Source organism: Phytophthora cinnamomi (genome assembly GCF_018691715.1).
Source record: "Phytophthora cinnamomi strain GKB4 chromosome Unknown Contig108, whole genome shotgun sequence".
Classification (NCBI taxonomy): Eukaryota; Oomycota; class Peronosporomycetes; order Peronosporales; family Peronosporaceae; genus Phytophthora; species Phytophthora cinnamomi.
This window is the reverse complement of record NW_027151041.1, coordinates 421,917-446,966: the sequence shown is the minus strand read 5'-3', so window position 1 is coordinate 446,966 and position 25,050 is coordinate 421,917. Positions and strand designations below refer to the sequence as shown.

General features: G+C 56.6%; 2 protein-coding genes across 2 annotated transcripts; one reads left to right on the top strand and one right to left on the bottom strand.

Annotated features, from left to right (window-relative positions):
• Positions 1 to 17,398: 17,398 nt before the first annotated feature.
• Positions 17,399 to 19,284, bottom strand: IUM83_15173 (uncharacterized protein; the record flags this gene model as incomplete). Its single annotated transcript, XM_067939973.1, has 3 exons — positions 17,399 to 17,479; positions 18,101 to 18,677; positions 18,905 to 19,284. The coding sequence occupies 3 exons, from the start codon at positions 19,282 to 19,284 to the stop codon at positions 17,399 to 17,401; spliced, it is 1,038 nt and encodes a 345-aa protein (XP_067782216.1).
• Positions 19,285 to 19,538: 254 nt separating this feature from the next.
• On the top strand, positions 19,539 to 19,904 carry IUM83_15172 (uncharacterized protein; the record flags this gene model as incomplete). The annotated part of the gene is made up of 1 exon (XM_067939972.1): positions 19,539 to 19,904. One exon carries the CDS (start codon positions 19,539 to 19,541, stop codon positions 19,902 to 19,904), a length of 366 nt encoding a protein of 121 aa, XP_067782263.1.
• Positions 19,905 to 25,050: the final 5,146 nt, after the last annotated feature.

Here is a 25,050-nt window from a genome sequence, read left to right as displayed (position 1 = left end):
CTGGACCCAAGCGCGTCCAACGTGTGCCGGCGCTCGCACCTCCGTCGTCCATCCCGACGCCTGAGTCCCCGCAGTCTGTGTCGTCGTCCGTCAGGATCGCGAACCTCGAGGGATAGCTCGTTCAGGTCTTCGGGACTGAACTGGGGGCAGGACGCTGGATCGCACATGCCGGCCGTTCCGATGGCGATGACTGCCCAGACGCTTGGTGGAGTGGCTCCGGTCGAATCCGCGATGGCCATGTACGTCACCCAGGAAGCTCTCCGCCGAACCCGGTTCGCGTGGATCAGGACGATGTCGTTATGTCGGAGTCCGAACGATCGCACGCCCGGGGACGGGGGTCGAAGGCATTCCGACGTCGCTCCAAGCGTCGAAGTCCGTCGCCATCCGAGAGTTCCAGCAGCGACGATGATAGCCGACGCCGCAGGTCCAGCCGACGCTCCCAGTCTGAACGTTCGTACCGCTCGGGACGATCCCATGATTCAGCCAGTTCTGGAAGCACGCAAGTCGCCTTGAACGCCATGTTCCAGGTGCAGGAGGCGGTCGCCCGAATGGAGAGGCACCAGGACTCCGCGCTCGAGAAGCTGAACACCAAGCTGGACTTGGAAGTCGCTCGGAGGTTCGGACCGCCGGCTCGGGACCCACCTGCGAAGGTGGAGTCCACCCGGAGCCCGGCCGACGACACTTGGACACGCCGCGAGGCGGAGACCCGGGAAGCCGCTCGACTGGAAGCCGCGCGTCTGGAACGTGAGCGAGCGGACGCACTCTTGGCACAGTATCGTGCCCAGACGGAGACATGTCAGGCCGAAGAAGCGCAGCGCATGGCGGCCATGATGGAGTCCTTGCAGCGCGAGCTAGAAGACATGCGCGCGGGGCGGGCCCAGGAGCGAGAGGCGGCCAAGAATGTCCAGACGTTTCTGACTGGACAGTTGCGCGACCTTCGTGCAACATCCGCCCAGACGCCTCCGCGACCATTCGCATTCAGACCTGATTCGGCAACTCGGGACCCTCATGTGACAACGGAAAATCCAGTGCCGACCAGTCGTCAGGTCAGGCGTCCAGAATCCAGTGGCGTAATCAGTGATGACGTAATCAGGGGAAATGTCACACGGACCTCGATGAACCTCGACGAATTCCTGGCGGCCCAGCTTCGGGCAACTCTCAGCGCCGCCACCAAGGCCGACGCCGCGCCGACGCGCGCCAAGACCGAGAGCGCCCCCGACGCCTCCGCACGAGGACACGCCGACGTGCGCCCTGAACGAAAGGCGCAGGCGGAGGGCGTGCCACAGCGCAAGGCACAAGCTGGCTCGGCGAGACGGGGGAAGTCTGCGAGTGGCAAGTCGACAGAGCGAGGGGGAAGGAACGCCTCGTCCCGTGGAGATAAATCGAAGAAACCCCCCAAGCACCGTAGTGATCCGGATAGTTCCGATTCTGGCTCAAGCTCCGACGGGAGTTCTTCGGACTCCGACAGCTCCGATAGCTCGTCGTTTGAAGATGTCGCCCCGAACACGCCGACTGTTGCAGGGCCCGGAGGAACGCTATTCACGTTCCGGCCATATGTGAATGCGAACAGCCTGGAGGATTTCGATGAGAAGGCGTCGCTGGCGGTCCGGACAAGGTGGCTGGAGAGATTCCAAAGCATTGCGGCTCAGGGCGGATGGACGGACAAGGTCAAGATATACGAGATGAAGCTCAAGTTGTCCGCCGCCGTCCGGAACTGGCGCGCGAACCTTCGTCCGAAGGTGAGACGAGACTGGAAGAAGTTCCTGAAAGAGTTCCGTGAGATGTATTGCAAAGCAAAGACCTCAGACTCCGAACGCTACTACACGATGGTTCAAAGGAAGTCAGAAAGCCCGCTAGAGTTTTACTATCGCCTGAACAAGGTGGCAGATAAGGCGGGTATCGATTTCGACTCGTCGTCCAAGCAGCGGGAACGTCATCTGAAGGTATTCACGAAGAAGCTCTTGGACTCACGCCTTCGATCGACGTTGCAAGGCCAACGCATCCGGAGATTACGTGACTTGGAGTACGTCCTAAAGCAGCACGAAGAGATGACCCAAGGCGACGACTACGATGCTCCTCAGGCCAAGCGGGACTTCCGGGCGGACAATGTTCCGCACGGACGGTTCCAGTCGAAGCGTGCCGGCCGCGCGTATGTGATTCAGGACGAAGGTGTGTCGGCCGAAGGTGAAGATGATCGGGAAGTGCGGTTCCAAGATGCGGTGGAAGAAGTTCCTGCCACTCCGTCGACGGCAAGCTCGGCTGTTGGAAGTGCGCCAACCGGAGGTGATTCCAGGCGAGACGAAGATCGCGTGCAAGATATTTCAAGCACTGTCTTCCGGATTATGGAGAACTCAGGTTGGAGACCTCCTTTGAGCGGAGATTTCCGAACACCACCTCGGTCCCCTCGTTTCGACACTGCGAACCGCACCAAGTTCTGTGAGCGCTGCAATGATTTTGGACATTCTACGGAGAGCTGCTGGACCGACCTCAAATGTGATCGCTGCGGCCGGAAAGGGCACCCTGCCCGCCTGAGCAGAGTTCGACCCTAACTATTCTGCAAGAAGTTTCATGAAGACCAATGTGAAGAGTGGAAGAAGTTCCAAGCTGTGAAGACTCTCGCTCGTCAAGGTACACTGGACCTTCCGTCCGCTATCCGGAATCAACTACTGGATGGGGACGTCGATTCTGGGGAACAACAGTTAAACTAACAAGCCCGCTGGATGGGGATCCAGAACGCGTCGGGCTCAAGACTACCCCGGAATTGTGTGTCCTAGTGTATATTGGACCAGAGTTGAGGAACAAGCACCAAGATAACCATCAATGCATGACTGTGATTTCAGAGGAAAACGACAAGTACCTATCCGATCAACAGCGTTTGGAGTGGTCTCGGTTGGAAGAAGGTCGTCTGGGGGATAATAATTCAGACGACCCTCCCGAATTCCGACTGGGGCCCGGCCAAAGGTACGGATGGTGGAAAGAGCACAACCCTGAGGACACCAAGAAAGTGGCGATGGTGCATGGTGCTGTGAACAATTATCGAACGGATATCCTCCTGGACTCCGGAGCATCTGTTAGCATGGTGAGTTTGGACCTTGCGCGTAGGCTCAAACTCCGGCTTAAGTTTTGCAAACAGCTCCGGGTGTCTGGACTGGGTGGTGTCCCGACGATTATCACGGCTACTACCGAGGTGAAGATTACCTTGGGACCTCGCGTGGTCTACATTATGGAACTATGGGTCGCGAACATTGGCGAAGGTGTGGATGTGCTTCTCGGTATGAACTTCATGTACTCGGCTGGGGTTCGATTGTGTGCTCAGGAAGGGTTGGTCAAGCTGCCGGACGAAGAGACGGTACTGTTAGCTGGCCGGACTGCGGACCACATGGGACGTGGCCTGGACCTGGCCGTCACTCCGAAAGAGAGTCTGTACTTAGCCCCAGGTGAGGCGGCCGTCGTCCGAATTGACTACGGTCGGAGCAATCCGCAACGCGAAGTCGTTTGGGCTGGTCGAGGTGACCGCTGGGTTACGCAGATTATCTATGCTGCGAAGTCCTGGCCAGTTGCTGTGAAGGTGGTCAACATTTCGGACAAGACAGTCTGGATTGATCCTCGAAAGGCGGTGGCCCGGGTTGTGGAGTTTGGATTTTTCCCGACAGCCGGAAGGTTTGTCCGTCCAGGATTACGGAGGTATCGAGAATGGCAAGTGATGATTTATGAAAGTACCAACTCGAGGGAGCTCAGAGAGCGTGAGGAACGGCTCGCTCGAGCGCAGCAGAGTTCCGAATCGCCGTGTGTCCAGACTCCCGATTACCCGTGGCCCACGAAGTTACTCACTCGGTCACCGGCTGATTCGGCGAAGGTGCACATGGTGCGCCTGCAGCCTAAACCTGGCGTGAAGACGGAAGGTCGTTGCCCGGATCAGACTCCTCGCCTTTCGGAAACCGAGAGATCCGGAGCGTCCGAAAGAGAATGCACGGTTCCTGAGGCTGCTCCAGGTGAGGTACTCGGACCAGGCGAGAATGTTGAGAATGCGAGCTCGGTGTCTGAAGTTGCGAAGGTCCAGCTGGTAACGATCGAAGATCCTGATAGGAACCCGGATGAGGACTCCGGTTCGGACTTGGACGAGTTTTATGACTCGATCAGTTTTGACGATGAGTGTCTGACCGAGTGCATTCCGGAAATCCCCGTTGGAGTCGAGCCGAATGTTGAACGGAGCCCTGAACGATCGTCTATTCCGGTCCGAAGGCTCGAAGTGGAGTACGAACGATGCATGCAGATGAGTGCGGAAGAACTGAACCTGGAACCAGCCGTGTACATCCACGAAGGTAGTGAGTTGCTGGCTCAGCTGCGCGACGAACTGGCCATGCTTCCGGAACTCCAAGAGTTGAGTCCAAGGTGTGATATCGAGAAGGCCGACGTTGGAGAACCTGGACGGACTACTTCGGCCGAGGAGGAGCAACTTCGCACGCACCTGAGGTATCACCACAAGATATTCTTGGGAGACGGGAATGCTGCCCCCGTGCCGGCTCGTGGAGTGTGGTGTGATCTAGATGTCGGTGATGCTAAACCAGTTTTTCAGCGTCCGAGGTCAATCGCCCCACACTTAGCGATCAAGGTCTACGAGTTGCTGAAGAAGCTTTTGGAGACAGGGCTGATAGAACACTCCGAATCGCCGTGGGCCTCCCCGATCGTCATCGTCCTGAAGAAGAACGGCGTGGACATCGGGATGTATATCGACTACCGAGTGGTGAATGGATTCATTCAACTGTCCAATTATCCTCTGCTTTGATCGACGATCTATTGCTTGGCTTTGAGAGTGCAATGTGGTTTATGAGCCTGGACATGGCGAGTGGATTCTGGGCCATCCGGATGACTGAGCGTGCGAAGCTGATCTCGGCCTTTGTCTGTCCGTTCGGGCACTTCCAGTGGGTTCGGATGCCGCTTGGACTCAAGAATGCCCCTCTCGTCTACCAGGCAGTGATTAATAACTGCCTGTGGGGTTTCGTGAGACTGTCCCCGGAAGAAGAATTGGAGGTAGACCAAGATGTTCTGGACTTCCTGAGCTTGGACCCGTCCAGGAGTGACTCCGAAGGCCAAGTGTTGGTTGACGGATACAGCGACGGTGTTCCAGAGGAACATCCCTGCTCCAGACAACATGGGTCCGGTTTTGGGACGGAGTTCGTACATTGATGACATCGCACATGGCGCGCCCACCTGGGACAAGCTTTGTGAGGATCTGAATGCTCTTCTATTCCGCTTGCGCTACTGGAACATTTCTGTGAGTCTCCCGAAAAGTGAGTTTGGAAAGCTGTCGATTCCATACCTGTCGCACGAAATTAGTGCAGAGGGGATTCGAGCAGTTCCGAAAATCGTTAAGGGAGTTCAAGACCTGCCATTCCCGAAGACTCTGAAAGGAGTGCAGTCCTTCCTTGGAAGTCTGAACTACTATCATAAGTTTATTGAAGACTTTCCGGTAGTGGCTGCAGTCTTGTACGAGCTTTCAGACGACCAAGTGCAAGCCGGACGAGATCTCACCAGGGCCAAGGCTGCGTTCGAGATTCTCAAGAAGAAGATCATTTCAACCCCACTGCTCCGGCATCCAGACCGGACAAAGCCGTTCGTGATCATCCCACATGCCAACCGTTGGGCTGCTTGCGCGGTCCTCGGTCAGGAATACGATGGAAAGATCCAACCGGTGCGGTTTACTGGACGAGTTCTGAATGATGCTGAGCTCCGTTATCACATAGCTGAAAAGGAGGGGATTGCTGTGCTAAGAGTCCTTCAAGTCTTCCGAACACTTCTCGAGGGTTGTCACGTGGAAGTCTACACTCGGCACTCAGTCTTCAAGTGGATACTCCAGTCGAAGTCTGCTGACGGACGCTGTGTTCCGTGGGGGGTTATGCTCTCACACTGGGACATCACCGTCCGGAAGGTCCAGAAAGATGAAGACGGTCTGGCGGCTATCATGGGAGCTGGGATCACCCCGCGTGAGCATTTGGACGAAGTCGCAGAAGCACTGATACCTGCCAAGGGACGCGTTCAGAAGCCCCCGGTTCTCAGTGTGGAGATGCTCGACGATACCTATCAGGGCGTCGTCCTGAGTTTCGATGGTGCGTCCAAGACGTCGACTCGGCAAGGAAGCTGCGGGTATATTCTCTGGCAGCTCCCCGGCTGGAAGCCCGAGGTTTCGTTTTGGACGACGTGACAGTCAGCGATGCGGAGTATCATGGATTCCTGAAAGGAGTCCAGATGGCGCTCGACCGTCAGGTCGAAGACTTGGTGGTCGTGGGAGACTCTCGGATCGTGATTCAACAAGTCCAAGGTCTCATCAACTGTCACCAGCCGAACCTCCAGAAACACTTGGCTGAGTGTGAAGTCCAGAGGGATAAGTTCCGGACGTTGCGACTGGTACATGTTAAGCGCGAGTACAACCAAGCTGCCGACTACCTGACGTCGAAGACGCTGGCGCTCGGAGGGTCCTGGATTGTTCAGGATTCCGAAGAGCAGACACACCTGGAAAGAGTGTCGAAGATTGCGGAGAAGCTGATGAAGGCAAAGGTGGTCCATCTGGACGGAGACCCATCTCCGCGTCCTGAGACTTCGGCCCGGGTGGCGGCCCGGGTGGAAAGTGACGCAGTGGCTGCAGATTCACAGTCCGCGCCGCTCTCTCGTGCGGCAAGAGTCTTCGCTGCGTTGACGAGGTCGAAGGCCAGGGACGCCGTACATTCGGATCCAGGAGTTGAGGACATTGCTCCTCCTGGTGATGGTGAACCTCAGCAACCCATGGGTCCCCTCGAGTATCAGGCCGAACGGTGGAGACGTATCAGGACGCACCAGGATCAGGATGCCTACTTGTCCGAAATCAAGTCGTTCCTGAAAGGGGATATCGACGGATTCTCGCCGAGAAGGCTCCGCAAGATTGCTAAGGTGGCGGACTTGTTTGCGTTAGATGCTCGGAATGTGTTATACCGTCTGGCCCGATCGACTCGAGACCGCCCTCGCGACTTTGTAGATGAGCCGAGACTGGTGATCCCGGAATCCCTGCGGCCAGACATGCTGCACTACGCACACGAGGATTTCCAAGGTGGTCACCAAGGCATCACCCGGACGTACGAGAGACTCCGTTCGGAATTCTACTGGCCGGGGATGTACGCCGATGTTGAGCGCTGTGTCAAGGAGTGTGTCGACTGTGCGAGTGGCAAGGGACGACCGCCCAATGAAGGACCGTCGCCCGGAAATATTGAGCCCAGATGTCCGTTCGAAGTTGTCTCGATGGACTTTGTCACTCACATGCCGGAGTCCGAACGTGGAAACACCTTTCTGTTGTTGTTCCAGGATGCGTTTTCCGGGTTCGTGATGTGCAAGCCCATGCGGTCGACTACTGCTCAAGACGTCGCAGAGGTCTACGAAGAATGTGTGTTCCGGAGGTTTGGAGCGAGCTCCATGGTCCGACATGATCAGGACCCCCGCTTCATGAGTGAGGTCTTCACACGGTTCAGAGAACTTCTGGGAAGCAAGCAGCGAGCCACTCTCGCTTATCGTCCGCAAGCTAATGGTCAACAGGAGCGGTCCGTCCAGACTGTCGTTCGAAGTATCCGAGCGTACATTGCTGAGGCGGACCAAAGTGACTGGGACGACCACGCGGAGAGGCTCATGTTCGCTCTGAACACGTCGTTCGATGCCACGCGTCTGGATACACCCTTCTACCTAGTGCATGGTTGGGACGCTCAAGGGACGCTGTCTGCGATGTTGGGTCCGAAACCCTCTAGCGTTCCGGAGCGGACTGCCTATGAATGGCGTCGGAAGCTTCAGCGGCAATATAGCTATGCGCAGGCATGTGCCGAGGATCTGCAAAAAAAAAGAAGCGAAACGCCAGCGTTCGGAGGCCCAGACGCAGACGTGGAGAGAACTGTCCGGACGACTGAAGTCTGGGTTCGAGAAGGGAGATTCGGTCTGGCTGTACATTCCGAAAGTCCAGCCGGGTCTCAGCCGTAAACTTGCCCACATATGGCATGGCCCCTTCCGAGTTGAGGAGATGCACAACGACTTCCTCGTCAAGCTCAAGATTGATGACACTGAGTACCGGGTTAATCCCTGGGTTCATGTCAGTCGACTTAAGCCGCGTGCCCTCTTCCCGAAGCGTCCAGTCGGAGAGGTCGAAGTGTCCGGAGACGATGACTTCGACGCGGCCTTACTTCCGGAGGACAGCTGGGAGCCAGACTCAGAGCGTGACGAGTATGAAGTGGAGAATATTCTGGACCTCAGGTGGTCTAAACGGACCCGAACGTCTAGACGCACTCGAGAGTACCTCGTTAAGTGGAAAGGGTACGACGACCCCGAATGGTTGCCCGTGTCTCAGCTCAGTTGTGGAGCATTGCTGTACGCGTTCAATCACGGTGCACGTGCACGAGCCCGGTTCCAGACGATGCAGGCTGGGGACGATCACCCCAGAGTCTAGCACATGTCTGAACTGGATCGACTGCGTGGATATACCCCTAGATGGAATGTGCTTTGAATCGATAGATTTGCGATGTGAGTTCAGATATGATATTTCGGAGTGTCAAGTGGAGAACGAGTGGAGAGCCTCAGAAATACGAAGCTTGGAGTTTGAGAGTTTGGAGTTTCAGGACTAAGATGACAAAAACAGATAATAATGAGGAAAACGGAGAAGATGTATTCAAGAGGAATTACGCAGAATGAGTGCGGACGCTACGCCTGCGACTTGGTCCGGAGATTAATTTACGATCGAGTCACGCTGTCCGGCTGGAATCAGAGTGCGGCGACCATCTTCCGGCAGATGGGCGATGCGCTCGTCGTCCGAAGAGCAGAGTCCCCATTCCGTACGTGCCGGCTCGCGAGCATCCAGAAGCTCCATCTGTTCCTTCAGAGTGTAGCGGACATCAGTTCCAGGTTTGGTGTGGTCCCGACTCATCAGGATCCAGTAGCAGACGCGCTTGGGAAACTTCCAGATGCCCGGTTCGTTCCAGATGGAAGCCGGGACGACCTTGTCAATGTGCTTCTCTTTGGTGGCAGCCCGTTTCCTGACTCTCATGGTTCTTGCCACGCCGGAGGCTGAGCTTCCGGACAAACTTGGAGTCGCAGTCTCGATCCAGCACGATCCAGTGGAGCGCATGCCAAAACGCCTCTGCATTGTCTTCCATGAAATCGATCCAATCTTCGATTGCCTTGATCGCACTTGTGCTGAGACTGGAACGCCGGTGGAAGAAGAACTCCGCCCGGCGCTCGCCGGACATCTTGACCCAAGGGCGTGTAGCCAGGAATTCCTTGAGCTCGTCGGGTTGACAACGGTCTTTCAAGATGTCCAGATCGTGTCGATTTGGCTCGAAATCCGGAAAACCCAGCGTCTGGAACGGTGCATGTGCGGTCGGACTACCAGGTTTCATGCGGACACCAAAATACATCCAGGACACTTCATTCGGGCCAGGTGACTCAATCAGTCGTCGCTCTTTCGCCGTCAGTTTGGCCGGACGCTTGGCCGCGAGTGCAGTCGGGCCTCCAGAGCTGCGACGTTTCGACTTTCCAGACTTGGACTCCGCCTTGATCCCGGATCTGGACTTCTTCCTGGACGACGACTTGGACTTGGTCTCCGACTTGAGCTTCTTGGGCGTGCCCGATTCAGCTGAGGATTGACTCAGACGTCGACGCTTGGAGGCTTGCTTAGCAATGCTAGGAGGGATGCCATCCGGAGAGCCGTCATCATCATCGTCTGCCTCACCGTGGTCGGATACTTCGCCTGCGTCATCATCCCCTTTGCCTCCGTCATATTCGTCGTCGACACCGTCGTCCGGATCTTGCTGAGGGTCGTATTCTTCGTCCTTGTCTTCAGCCTCGTCATCATCGTCGTCCTCGTCATCTTCGAGCTCGGCTGCGTCGGGGTTGAGACTCGGGAGTGAGCCATCCCACTCTGGAACATCGTCGTCGACCTTGCGCAGACTGTCCAGAGCAACCGAGGCGACTGACAGGTAACGACGCGGCACATGCTTAGTCCACAGCGCAGTATCCAGACGGTGCCAGCGCATCATCGACACGAGCATGGCCACTAGGTGACACAAGGGGAACCTCGAGTGGAGACACTTGTCCTGATTGATCAAGTCCAGTGCATCCGGGAATTCCAGACCATCCTTCATCAGGAGCTGGAGATCTGGACGCAAGTCCTTCCAGACGACCGGATAGTCCGCCAAGTGCGCCCGGGCCTTCGCGCTCGACAAAGGCAGAGGCGACTCCTCTGGACGGCACCGAGAGTTCGAGTCCGGAACCCAGTCTGTTGGGAACTCCTGCGCTTGGTCCGGAGCCACCTTGCTCGACTTGGACTTTGACTTGGGAAGGGACTCCGCTTGACCCGAACGCTTGCGCTTGGACCCGGACGCCTTGGACGGTGAACCCTGCGACAAGTCGATGACAGGACCTGGCGGAGGCGGCTCACTCTCCTTGGTCTCCTCGTCCTCGTCGGCAGGCGGGTCCAGCCGGACGAAGCTTGGTGCCTGGAATCCCAGGTTGTCGTTGGCCATGACCGTAATGACAGTCTGCCACTCTGGAGGGACTGGGGTTCCAGACTCCAGATGGTCCAGGAGGTCCAGGAGCCTAGGCCAATTCATCATGACCGCCGCGTGCGCGTGGAGAAAGTTCATCACATGAGCCGTTCGGAGACGCGGTCCTTGGGACCGTGGAGCCAGGGGCGGTCGAGACGCCCGCGCGACCTTCAACTCCGCTTCCAAAGTCTTGACTTGAGCGCGCAAGCCCCGGACGTCGCTCTCACGCTCCTCCATCAGAAGTAGGAAGTCAGCACGCGCTTGAGCCATGGCCGCGTTCTTCTCTTTCTGGAGCCCCGCCACTTTGGAAACCCAGTAGTCCGCTTGGAACTGCTGCGCGCGCTTGAGCCGAAGAACTTCCTCCTGAAGTTCGACCTCCGACTTCACTGCTGCGTCCTGTCCCAGTCGACGCTTGATCATGTCGTACTTGGCTGTCACCTTCCGAAGGAGGGATACCGTTCCGAATGTGCGATAGGCCAGTTGCTTGGCGTCGAACTGAGACAGGATGCTCGCCAGCTCGCGCTTGACCCGGAAGCTCTTGAGTTGGGCCGTGAGCTCGGACTCCGAAAGCGGATCCTCGCGCGGAGTCAGGATGAAGTCGCTGATGACATCGTCTTCCTCGAAGAAGTCGTAGAGGTGGGCCAACTCAGCAGCCCCCTGACTCTCCATCTGGACCAATGCCTCCAGACCGCCGAAGCCATCTTGCAGGAAGGTCCTGCCGTCGTTGTGTCTCTCGGTCGCCGGAATCCCGACAACCCGGACGGTGGTGTCTGGAGCCTCCCCTGGCGCGATGTCAAACGCCGCAGGCTGACTAGGCGTGGAGCCCTGCCCGGACGAAAGCCGACCCTGCGCTTGGAGAACCTTCGCTTGCTCTGTGTCGAGCGTTTGAAGGCTCTTGAGGACCGCGGCATCTGACCCTTGTGGCTGAGTCGCCGGGCTCGAGGCTCTTCTGCTGGGTGGAGGCGTGGGCGTCTTGTTCTTGGATCCGGAGGCCGGAGTCCCCCCTTTCGGGGCGGGCGGCTGCCACTCCGTCTCCTCCTCCTCCTCCTCCTCTTCCTCCGCCTCGCTCTCATCGCTCGAGCTACGAGAGGCGCTCGGACGAGGTCCATCGCCTACGCCTGATGTGGCGGAGCCAGCCCCGGCCGGGGCGCTACTCGCGGCGCTCGTTGCAGGCGCGACCACCATCGTCTTGTTTGGTTGATGGGAAATCGCGATTTGGCTGCGTTTCGACGAAAGAAGTTTCCGATTGATGTTTTGCGACCCGATTGGCTGACGCGACATGGGACAAAGACGGGAGGCCACCTCTGCGAGCTGGGCTACCTTGCCGCCCTCCGGACCACTCCGACGTTTGGACATTTTCGTCCGCCTTGCTACGCGTGGTCTCATCGCAACCTATCAGTTCGGGAGTAAATTCCTCTATGAGAGATTGGGATGAGAGGGACGGTTGACACGAAGCGGCTCCAGAAAATTTGCCCAAGTCTCTGCTCAGTGACCCGGCCAGCGACAGGCCCGTAAGACACGCGACGGAAGAGCACAAGAGAAGAGCGAAGACACAAGCGAGAAAGAAGACTCAAGCAAGTCCAGACAGAGAGCCGAAGAAGATTGCTCAAGATCGTCCAGACTCCCGCCATAGTGAAGTCAAGTCAAACTCCAGACTCATTGGTCTCCGGACCCCGGACGCAGGATTCCAGACGCCAGGCTCCGGACGAAGATCTTCGATGGGCGACCGGTCGCGCCCTGTCCCAGCCTGATTTGTACCCAGAAAGGCCTTCCAAGTTTCAAGTATACTCCGACCAAGATATTAACAACCGACCAAGACGACCAACCATGATGTGTTATGCACGGATCAGACTCCTGCCCTATCCATGACCTGCTCGACATGCGACGTGATTACGCCACGCCCCGACTATAGTGAAACCAAGATAAAAGAGCTGATTCCAGAGAGAACAGTGGATACAGAAGCCTAAGAAATGATAATCAGAGAGTTCAATTTGCCAAGAAGGGCGCAAGTGCTTCCCCGTCCCCAGGGATGAGGTGTGCTGTCAAGTAAGCGAGAGGAACAAGCCTCGACCGGAGGGATTAACCCTGCCGGCGGCCCTAAGCTACGAGACCTGCGCTTGGACGCGTCGTGACCGCGAATACCGCCGTGGAACTCTCCCAAAGGCTAAGACCAAGTTAGGCGGTGATCGGGCGACGCGCGCTCCGAGGTGACCTGTCCTATTTCATATTCCAGTTGTTGGTCCTTCGTTCGGAGGTCCCATTTCATATTAACTGCGTTTCTAGGAGGTTGTGTGTAGTCACCCCTAGATCCGATTGATTGACTACTGTGTGATAGGATTGTATATTGTCTGACCGGAGGTTGTTCTCCTTTTTTTGGAGTTGAACATTTGGAAAGTCTTCCGCCTGCAGCTAATTATCTCCTTGCGGGAGCTGGTGCGCGTGAGTGAAGGGTGCTTTCGGACTCGACCGGTGGTCCGGAAGAAACTCCAGTAGACCGGTGTACGGGCCCCCCGCTCAAGGGCCCCCCAAAGAATAAGTAGCGGCTGTATATTTGTATATTTGCATATTAACTCTCTGATTTTGAAGGTTTGGCTGGAAGGATCTACTTGTGATCTCGACCCCAGTCGTGGAGACCTATGTTTGAAGTAACGTAAGCGCTCTACACCCAAGACCTTATCATTGTGAAGACAACTCATCAGGTGAAGTTCGTTCTATCGAAGATAAACGACACCTCCAGGGATTCACAAGGTCACACGCCACCTCCGTTGGGAGCACCTAGTGCTGCTATCGGAGTCTGACCCCATTGGGAAAATCCGTAAGGAGGAGTAATTCTCTGGACGGGCGGCCCCGTGGCATCGTGCTATACACCTGGGCGGCAAAAGGCGCTCACCCGCCTCGCCACAACTAGGCCGGTTTTCATATACCATCTCCGAATAGTAACATCTGAAATTGTCTTCCACGTCTGCACTACAACCGACGTAATTAAATTATGCCGCTGTGTGAATGACACTGCGACATTGTCGCAATTGGGTTGAGCGTACAGCCCACGACACTCAAGTTGGACACGCGTGGTGCTCATCTTGTGGACCTTTAAACTATTCAACAGGAGCACACGACAGAAGGCCACCGATGGCTTCCGTACAAGTAGCAAATTAATTTCATAAATATTTACTCATTATAAAACAACGGAAAATACATTTTCGAAGCTGCCGCTGCGATTTCATAACGCCGCTTTTTCCTGCGATAGAGTGTAGTGCGATGGCAGCTGCTGGCCTGGGCGAGGGCGGTGGACACGCCGGCACCGACCACAGCGTCGGTCTCTCAAGGTGGTGAGCGCTGTTGTGAAGCGCGTCTCTTTTTGTAATGAACTCCGCCGACAGCCAGTCGTGGAGGGAGCCCAGGTACTTTTTTCTACCTGTTCAGGGAGCTAGGTTGACCACGTTTTACCAGTTCTGACTTTTTACGTCACTAATAATCTAGTTTTTACATTGGTTGCAGGAAATGCATATATTCCGGTACATGCATGCTCTATTTTAAACGACATATCGAGTATCCTGTGTGTTTGTCTGGTGTCCGTCGTATTCCGCCCTTGGGGCATCAGCCTGCCGTAGCGCATCGTCCTACCGCCCTGTATTAGCGCATTAGCGTATTAGCAACCTGCCCTATGGCATCCCAACATCTTTCGGACTGCCTTATCTTTGCCCAATATTACAACACATAGCCATGCATTATTTTTATTCGTGGTGTGATTGGCCGATTTCGGCTCTGCGCTCACATTTCCTTTTTTGAATTCCGGCAGAGCGAGGAAGCGCTCGGACGTCGGGCACCGCAGCGAGCGCCGCACAGCGACGACGGTACGCTGTGCGGAACGCATAGCAACCTGTGTGTGCGCGCTATAGCGCCCTAAAGTACATAGACGACGACCATCTGGGCCTGAGTTAAATACATATTATATTATCACTGCACTGTGATTGACAACAATCCTCTCTGTTAGAATATATTGCTATTCGGGGTGCCACACGCATTTCGCGCGTGAAATACAAGACGTGCGCTGGACAGGGGTGAACCCGGACCTTGAAGCACCTCCCACAGGACCTTCAAGCACGACGGAACTTCAAGCACGCCCGATCTTCAAGCACGCTGGACCTTCAAGCACCGAGCGCGATCGCGTTGCAGTGAAGCGAGCTGGCACAGCGAGCGTTTCGGATTGCGACGAACGGTATGGCAATTAGTGAAGCGAGCTGGAGATTTAAGCTACCAGAACCCACACACCAGGCTTGAGGCTGTGAAGCGAGCTGGAACAGCGAGTATAACGGGTTGCGACGAACCGTACACCCACCACCGCGAAGCAGCGGCGATTAGCTAGTCTTAAACCACTAAAACGAGCAACGTGATGTCCGTCCGTAACGCATTCCTGTCACGCGAATCCGGATTTCGGATTGGCCAAAACAACGCTTGGCTGACGATCGCAGCGAAGGCGGCTATGATTGGCCAAAACAATTGTTGTTGTGTACTCGAATTTGTGTTGCGCCCTAAAACATTATTTGGTACACCAACATTTGTGGCACACTTCAAGCACATGAAAAACATGTTTTGGCGTCATTTACAAAGTTGAAAGGTGCGGCATGACGACGCCAGACTTTTAGGTTTTTCTTAATAGTATAGTTGTGTTACTTGGCCTGAACTCATAACGATACAGTAAATGTCTCAATAAGGAACACACAACAATTTATAAATTCATACGAAGTTGGTGCGCTCAACGCCATCGCAGAAGTCTGAAGAGAGCTGTCGGCCAAGACCATCACGAAGTGTTGGTTGGATTTGACCTTGGTAGCGACGACCGACATGAACGACATCTTGTATTAAGTCAGCACATTCTAAATTGGCTATGTAACGGGGTTACACACACAAGTGACACCATCACTTGTGCATGACAACGGTCACAAGTGACAACTGTCACTTGTGCATAACATTTGTCACCTATGGTTTAACAGATAAATACCTGTTAAAAGTTTTAGATACTTCCTCACATGGGTGTAAGTCACACCAATTGATACATTGAAGTGGACCACCACAATGAGTGGTCCACACCTACCAAAGATCCTATTGGTAGAAAGCAGCATCTTTCTACCAATTAGAGACGTGCATATTGGCGGGGCTCTGACAGCCAGCCGCTGTCAACCCCTTTCATAGATGATAAACAGATTGAGGAGGAAGATCAATTCACAAAAAAATACAGTTCTCATTTTACCTTAACTTAGCTACTTGGTGTTTTATTTGATTTATATTATACCTGTGGACTCAAGTATAATTAATTCAAATTATTAATAAACTCCTACGCTTCCTCATACACGTAGCGCAACGTGTAAGCTAAAGTAGTGAGCCAAAGTAGGCCCACTACACCTGGTAGCACGTTGTGGTAGGTCCAACGACCGACTACGTGACGTTCGTACAGGGTGTAAGAACGCGGAGCCGAAAACCACATGAGCACGGAGGTGCCCATGGAGAGCTCCAATAAACCTGCAACGCATGTTGCACGCGCTGACTGCCCCCACCTATCTGACCCAGAGTGGGGGGCCCTCCAACGACTGTCAACAGTCATTGGGGAGGCGGCGATAGCTACGATGTTGCGTACGCTATCGCCGACAGAGCAAATTGGTGTTGCTCTGGGGTTCATCATGAAGGAGCAGCGCGATGCTGCTTCCTCAGCGACGGCGTCGTCGGGGACGACACCGCGTGCTCAATCATTAAAATTGAGCGTGAGCAATTATGTGGGAAGAGAGGGCGAGCCTCTCCTCCGGTGGCTTGTCGAGCTAGACACAGTCATTGCGGCTCGACGTATCGTCGACCCGTTGTTAAAGGTTGCGTTCGCCATTTCATGACTGCCGGACGCGCAAGGAGTTGGGCGTATGGGCGCCGACTCTCCGATCCTACGTGCTTCAGCACGTACGAAGTATTCAAAGAGGAGCTCAGACAAACGTTTGTGTGGCGATGCGGGCTCCAAAATCAGGGAATAGCCTCGCGGCTAGACCTCGATCTCAGACCACTCAACTCAGAATCTGAGATTAGATCTCAGAATCTGAGATTAGATCTCAGATCCCAAGCTGGGTGAGGTGTGTGTTCCTCACTCTTGCAATCCCTTGACTTGATTCTTCCTAAGGCTACGCTGTGGGCCCAGACTTGCGTCGGCCACACCAGCTGCCTCCGAACTCGACAGTTCCCAGATGCCCCCAGACGAAGCTTACTCCTTGCTTGGAAGGCCTTGCACGCACGTGCGAAGTCCGCTGTGCCCCGTTTTCTTGAATATAAACACGCTCACTCCACACACGCTTAGTCCACTTCTCTTTTCAGGCCCTTGGACTCTGGGCCTTAACAGCCCCCTCCTTGCTCAGCGACTCCGGCATCGAGTCGCTTCCAGTCACGACACTTCCTCCGGCGGCTCAGACTGAGAGCCGCACAACGGTCTTCACTCGCCCCTCAGACCAAAGTGGCCCCGAGAGTTGGCTCGGTCTGAGCTTGCCTTGATCCAGGGTTCTCGCTCTGCACCCTGGGACTTCCACGCACCACGCCTTGATGTAGGCGACACAGCGAAGCTGGGAACCACTATCCTAGACTACTCGCGCCACAGGGATACCACTAGCAACCCCAGCAACCACTATCCCAGGTGTTGCTCTGCCGAAACCTCAGAGCGGAGCACCTTCCGCCCGAAAATATGAAGCACCGACAGGAAACCAGCCAACCAGCAAGAAAAACCAGCAAAACCAATGTCCCGCGTGTGGAAATACAACAACGAAGGCAAACCGGACCGAAACACGAAAAGGCTTGGCTGTTGAACTTGAATTTATTTGGAGTTAGCTGAGCTTGACCGTAGAACACTCGTAGCGACTCCACTTGACCTTGCGCGCGCCGCCGGGGGCAGGGACTTGGTCCCTCTGAAGCAGAACGCCCGTCGGCGCCAGACGAACTCTGCAGCTTGCGGTCTTCGGGGCAAAACAAACTCTGATTATTATCATGCACATGCACATACTAAGGGCCTATCAAGTAAAGGTGCAAACATCTCCTGGGTACACCTTGAACAAGGGTGAGACACCCACTAAGCTACTGGCTTGGCGACGCCCGTGAATGCGCGTCGCTTCCTTGGCGCCCTTCCATTGGCCTGTCTGGGTCAGTCATCACTTGATTACACTGATTACTCCTGGGTGCACATCAGTGATATCCTGACTACGCCAGGATCTTGTGGCCGGGATTGGGCGGACTTGGTCTGTCATCACCTGATTACACTGATTACTCTGGGTACAAATCAGGTGTAATCCGGATGACGCCAAGATCCTGTGGCTCCCGTTGGCCCAGATCCATGGGCGACTGGTCAGGCCGAATCTTGTGTGCCTGACACCAGGGGCCTTATCTGCCACCTTGTTCAGGCGATAGTAAAACTCTAGCGGGCTTTCGGACTTCCTCTGAACCATCGTGTAGTAACGTTCAGAGTCTGAGGTCTTTGCTTTGCAATACATCTCACGGAACACCTTCAGGAACTTCTGCAAGTCTCGCCTTACCTTTGGACGGAGGTTCGCGCGCCAGTTCCGGACGGCGGCGGACAACTTGAGCTTCATCTCGTATATCTTGACGTTGTCCGTCCATTCGCCCTGAGCTGCGATGCTCGGGAATCTCTCCAGCCACCTTGACCGGCCCGCCAGCGACGCCTTCTCGTCGAAGTCCTCCAGACTTTTCGCATTCACATACGGCCGGAACGTGAATAGCGTCCCTCCAGGTCCTGCAACAGTCGGTGCGTTCTGGGCGACATCTTCAAACGACGAGCTATCGGAGCTGTCGGAGTTCGAAGAACTCCGGTCAGAACTTGAACCAGAATCGGAACTATCCGGATCACCACGGTGCTTGGAGTATCCTCGATTTCTCTCTGCGGGACGAGGCGTCCCTCCCCCCTCGCTCTGTCGGCTTGCCACTCGCACACTTCGCCCCCTCGCCGAGCCAACTTGCGCCTTCCGCTGCGGCACGTCCTCCGCCTGCGCCTTCCGTTCAGGGCGCGCGTCGGCGCTTCCTCGTGCGGGGGCGTCGGGGGCGGCGGCGCTGAGGGTCGCGCGGAGCTGGGCGGCCAGGAATTCGTCGAGATTCCTAGAGGTCCGGGTAGCGTCATCCTCGATTACGTCATCACTGATTACGCCACTGGATTCTGGACGCCTGACCTGACGACTGGTCGCCACTGGATTTTCCGTTGTCACATGAGGGTCCCGAGTTGCCGAATCAGGTCTGAATGCGAATGGTCGCGGAGGCGTCTGGGCGGATGTTGCGCGGAGATCGCGTAACTGTCCAGTCAGAAACTTCTGGACATTCTTGGCCACCTCTCGCTCCTGGGCCCACCCGCGCGCATGTCTTCTATCTCGCGCTGCAAGAACTCCATCATGGCCGTCACGCGCTGCGCTTCTTCGGCCTGATGTGCCTCCGTCTGGATACGGTACCGTGCCAGGAGGGCGTCCGTACGCTCGCGTTCCAGACGCGCGGCTTCCAGTCGAGCGGCTTCCCGGGTCTCCGCCTCGCGGCGTGTCCTAGCGACGTCGGTCGCACTACGGGTGGACTCCACCTTCGCAGGTGTGTCCCGAGCCGGGGGTCCGAACCTCCGAGCGACTTCCAAGTTCAGCTTGGGATGCAGCTTCTCGAGCGCGGAGTCCTGGTGCCTCTCCATCCGGGCGACAGCCTCCTCCACCTGGAATATGGCGTTCAAGGCGACTTGCGTGCTTCCAGAACTGATTGAAGCATGTGATCGTCCCGATCGGTACGAGCGTTCAGACGGGGAGTGTCCACTGGACCTGCGGCGTCAGCTGTCATCGTCGCTGCTGGAGCTTTCGGATGGCGACGGACTTCGGCGCTTGGAGCGACGTCGGTATGCCTGCGACCTCCGTTCCCGGGTGTGCGATCGTTCGGACTCCGACATAACGACATCATCCTGATCCACGTGCACCGGGTTCGGAGGGAGCGATGTACATGGCCATCGCGGATTCGACCGGAGCCACACCACCAAGCGTCTGGGCAGTCATCGCCATCGGAACGGCCGGCATGTGTGATCCAGCGTCCCGACCCCCGCTCAATCCCGAAGATCCGGACGAGCTGTCCCTCGAGGCTCGCAATCCGGACGAGGCGCTAGCAAGCGACTCGTCCGAGCAACTTGACGTCACGAAGAGGCTTGACGATGCTCGAGACTCCGACTTCACCGAGGCATCCGGACCGGACGTCACACTGCCAGGTCGAGCGCCTTCCAGACTTCAGAAAGCGGACGACGACACAGACTGCGGGGACTCAGGCGTCGGGATGGACGACGGAGGTGCGAGCGCCGGCACACGTTAGACGCGCTTGGGTCCACGCTCACTCACCGAGGGGCTTCTTTGTCGTACCCGAGGCGCCATCGGGTGATCGCCGCCGCTCCATCCACTCGCTTTGCGCCGACCCGACGACCGGCGTGAGTTCCACCGCGGTCACCGCCTCGCTGTTGACGCGCGTCGCGCCGACGCCAGCGTTGCTCCATCGCGCACGATTGGGGCTCAGCTCCTGCGATCGACTGCACTTGAATTATCAGGTACTTCGAGACGTCTGGAGTCCAGACACCTTGAGCATCCGGATGTAGCCGCGTCCCAGCAGCTCGACTTCGTGATCGGTAATCTCCGCGTCAAGCTCCGGTACAGCCGAGTCTGGACGCGATCGTTCGGGGCGAGCCATCTGCGCCTGGACTTCGGATGCCTTGGTCATCAGCTGCTTCAGCTCGGCCATCTCGATGGACAGCAGCAGGAGCATCTCTTCGACGACGTGGCGGACCAAGCCCGGATGCGCCTTGTTGGCTCGCGTCCGGAACCAGCCAGGAACCAAGTTCAGAAAACTGAAGCCGGACTCGAACAGTTGCGTCTGAAGGACCGCAACACACTCGCGTGGGGAGAAGAGTCCGACCGGAATCGTCGCAGCCGTCCAGTCTCGGGTAACTCCAAACGTCCTACGTGTCAGCTCCATCTCGGCGATCCAAGCGTCCGCCTCCACGGCCATCGACGTCCGCTTCCGTACGTACTCAGAGGTAGTCAGGATAGCAGACATATAAGCCGTTGAATCCAAATGAGCTTGAGGCAATTCATACTTGACGTTCGGAGGAACACTTCTTTCAGAGACGTCCCTCTCCCATCGTCGCACTTGGTCAGCCACGTACGTTTTCACTTAAACTTCCTATGGAGACACCGGTGTCGATCGGACTTGAGTCGGCGTTCGGGCAGAAGCCGTTGTGGAGGACTTCGGCGAAGACACTTCCGTGTCCTCGAGCACTTGGCCTTCCTGAACCGTAGACTGGCGGGCTTCCTTCTTGACCGCCGGTTCGACCTTCACCAGCTGCACTTCGTCGTCCGGATCAGAGTCAACTTCGACAACTTCGACGTCGTCAGCCGGACCCTCCAAAGGATTCTTCGTCCCAACGTATTGGACTTCGTCGTCGACGTCCGAAGCCTCGGCCTCATGTTCCGGTTGGGGGGAGTCCGAAACTCGACCATCCACCGGGGGCTCAACCACACCGGCGCCTCCCGCAGACACCTTGGCGGCCATGTCCGGAGCGGACTTGTCCTCGTCGTCCGGACTCAGCTTCGAGTCCGCCGACATGGAAGTGTCAGCATCTTCCGGAGCCGTTTCCTGGTCGCCGTCCTTGGACACTTGGTGCGCGTCTGGAACAGCGGGTCCAGAAGTCGTCTCGTCTGGAGCCGACGCTTCCTTCGCTTTTTTTTGGCAGCCTTGCGTTTTGCCGCGTTGGCCTTCCGGGCGTCACGTTCGACGTCTTCCAGAGGCCGATCCGGCTCGACTCCCAAGTTCGCGACTCGGCGCGACTGCCGGCTTGGTCCAGACTCTGCCGACTGCCGTCGCCCTTCCTTCTTCCTGCTTCCACTTCCAGCCATATCAACCACGGTTAGAAGATCGTTAGCAGTCAACGCCCTAGATCTCAATCAATATAATATAAAAACAACTCTGTGAAATTCCACGGACTACCAAATCCGGGCACACTCACCAGCTGTGGCGAGGCGGGTGAGCGCCTTTACCGCCCAGGTGTATAGCACGATGCCACGGGGCCGCCCGTCCAGAGAATTACTCCTCCTTCCGGATTTCCCAATGGGGTCAGACTCCGAAATCAACACTTGGTGCTCCAAACGGAGGTGGCGTGTGACCTTGTGAATCCATGTAGGTGTCGTTTATCTTCGATAGAACGAACTTCACCTGGTGAGTTGTCGTCACAATGATAAGGTCTTGGGTGTAGAGCGCTTACGTTGCTTCAAACGTTGGTCTCCATGACTGGGGTCGAGATCACAAGTAGATCCTTCCAGCCAAACCTTCAAAATCAGAGAGTTAATATGCAAATATACAAATATACAGCCGCTACTTATTCTTTGGGGGGCCCTTGAGCGGGGGGCCCGTACACCGGTCTACTGGAGTTTCTTCCGGACCACCGGTCGAGTCCGAAAGCACCCTTCACTCACGCGCACCAGCTCCCGCAAGGAGATAATTAGCTCCAGGCGGAAGACTTTCCAAATGTTCAACTCCAAAAAAAAAGGAGAACAACCTCCGGTCAGACAATATACAATCCTATCACACAGTAGTCAATCAATCGGATCTAGGGGTGACTACACACAACCTCCTAGAAACGCAGTTAATATGAAATGGGACCTCCGAACGAAGGACCAACAACTGGAATATGAAATAGGACAGGTCACCTCGGAGCGCGCGTCGCCCGATCACCGCCTAACTTGGTCTTAGCCTTTGGGAGAGTTCCACGGCGGTATTCGCGGTCACGACGCGTCCAAGCGCAGGTCTCGTAGCTTAGGGCCGCCGGCAGGGTTAATCCCTCCGGTCGAGGCTTGTTCCTCTCGCTTACTTGACAGCACACCTCGTCCCTGGGGACGGGGAAGCACTTGCGCCCTTCTTGGCAAATTGAACTCTCTGATTATCTTTTCTTAGGCTTCTGTATCCACTGTTCTCTCCGGAATCAGCTATTTTATCTTGGTTTCACTATAGTCGGGGCGTGGCGTAATCACGTCGCATGTCGAGCAGGTCATGGATAGGGCAGGAGTCTGATCCGTGCATAACACATCATGGTTGGTCGTCTTGGTCGGTTGTTAATATCTTGGTCGGAGTATACTTGAAACTTGGAAGGCCTTTCTGGGTACAAATCAGGCTGGGACAGGGCGCGACCGGTCGCCCATCGAAGATCTTCGTCCGGAGCCTGGTGTCTGGAATCCTGCGTCCGGGGTCCGGAGACCAATGAGTCTGGAGTTTGACTTGACTTCACTATGGCGGGAGTCTGGACGATCTTGAGCAATCTTCTTCGGCTCTCTGTCTGGACTTGCTTGAGTCTTCTTTCTCGCTTGTGTCTTCGCTCTTCTCTTGTGCTCTTCCGTCGCATGTCTTACGGGCCTGTCGCTGGCCGGGCCACTGAGCTGAGACTTGGGCATTTTTTTTCTGGAGCCGCTTCGTGTCATATGTCGCTTCACCGGCGCAGTAATATCCTAGCTGGCATAGCTGCTGTAATGCTCCAGACGCTCCCATGGCCAGCTCACCTCGCGCCGAATCGGCTGGTGTTGCTGCCGGGGTCCGCCGTCCAGTCGACGACCAGCCTGACTCTACTCCTGCTCCGGCGAGCCCTCCTCCGAGAGCTGCGGCTTCGCGTGGTGCTGGAGTTGCTCCAGGCTTGCCTCCAGCACCCGCGGTTAGCGTCGCCCCTGCCTCCGGAGTGGCCTTGCCGGCTCTAACCGCCGCCAACTCGGCGCCTTCGGGAGTGTCGCTCGCTGAGCTTGATGCTGTCCCACCGAGTCCCAGCTCGGTTCCGGTGTCCTCCGCTGACCTCGAGGAGGGCGAATGCGCCGAGTCGAAGACGCGTGGCCCCCGCCACCACACTGCTCTGTCTAGCCAGGTACGTCAACTTCTTCTCACATGCATCACTGACTCGCTGCTAACCTCCGCTTCGTCTTGCAGGCGTCGCAAAGCTCGGCGCCAGCGAGAATGGCTTCAGTCGTCTGCAGCTCGACGATCCGTGCGTCACTCATCGGGGTTGCTACGGGCCCGCACTTTCCTGATGGTAAGCCTTTCAAGTCGGCAGCCGAACTCGCTGAGACAAGACCTCTCTCCGACGTCGCCGTCGACTCCTCGAGTCCAATCAGCTCCAGGCACTTCTTCGGGATCAGCGGCAGCGTCGTCGAGTTCAACTTCGCCGTTGGCTCGGCGCCGCTCCAACTTGAGAGTGCGCTCTGGCCAGGAAGGATTCCCGCTCGTCGAGTCCTCCTCCAAGCCGAGCTCCAACGACCCAGCTATGCGTCCCGTTTCTCTGGTTGCCGAAGCTGACTTGGCTGGGGGTGGGTCGCCGTGTTCTTCGGTCGCCCACAGCGACATCTATTCGCCCCGCAGGAATCCTTCGCCGAGCCCCGCTCGCAGTCCCGTGCCTGCTGGCTACCGGCGTGATGGCTTACTCGTGGACGGCGTGCCACCTCTTCCAGCTGCCGACTCCGACAGCTTCCTGCCGAACTCGCTGCCTCGCCGAGTTCAAGTCGCGTCCATGGGGTCCAGTGTACCGTCTGACGCTGACGGCCCGCCTCCGCAGACGATCGCTGAGTTGTGGGCTCGGCGCATGCAATGGGACCATGCTCGCCGAGTTGAAGAGAGTGATCGAGCCCGCTTAACAGCATATGCGCTCCTTCGCCCTCCTTCCTCGACTGATGCCGCTCTCCCCCGGGACCTTCTCGCCAACTCCACGCCCCGAGCGATGCTGGAGTTACTCTCCTCAGAGGCTCCTTCGCTCCCCCGCTCGGTCCAAGAACTCTCCGACTTGCGAGTCCATGTCGAGTCGCTGACGCGGGCAAACCAGGCTCTGGATCGCCGGATGCAAGTGGCTATCGCCGAGTCAGCTCGGCTGACCCACGAATTCGCCGCTGTTATCCGTGAGTGGGACCAGTGGAAGAGGGGAGCTTAGTATAATACTGAGTTCGTCTCCTCTCTCCGCAAGACTGTGTGCACGCAGGAGTTACGGCTGAGGGAGGCGACTCGGCAAGCCAACCGCCGAGTTGATTCCTCGCAAGTGCTGATCGACCACCTCCGCCAAGTTATTCGGCAGCGTGACACGAATCTGTAGCGCCTAGGTCATCAACTCGTCGAGCGTGACGTAGCTTACTCGGCTCTCCTTGGTGTGGCCTCCTCTTACTTCGAACGTGTCCAAGTAGCGGCTCGTGTCGTCGCGTCCGGTGGCGCTGACCGGGCTTTGCGGTTCGCCAACCAGACAATCGAGCACCAGCACCGAGTTGTCCAGCGGCAGAAGAACATACTCCGCCACCAGGGTCAGATCTCAGTGACCGACCCGACCTTGGCCGTGGCTGCCGCTGCGGGTGTGGACGCCCCAGGACTCTCGCCGGGTGAGTTCGCGCTCAATGCTCGTCTGTGTCGTCTCCTCGAAGCTCGCTGGCCGGAGCTCGCTCAGATCCCGACTGGC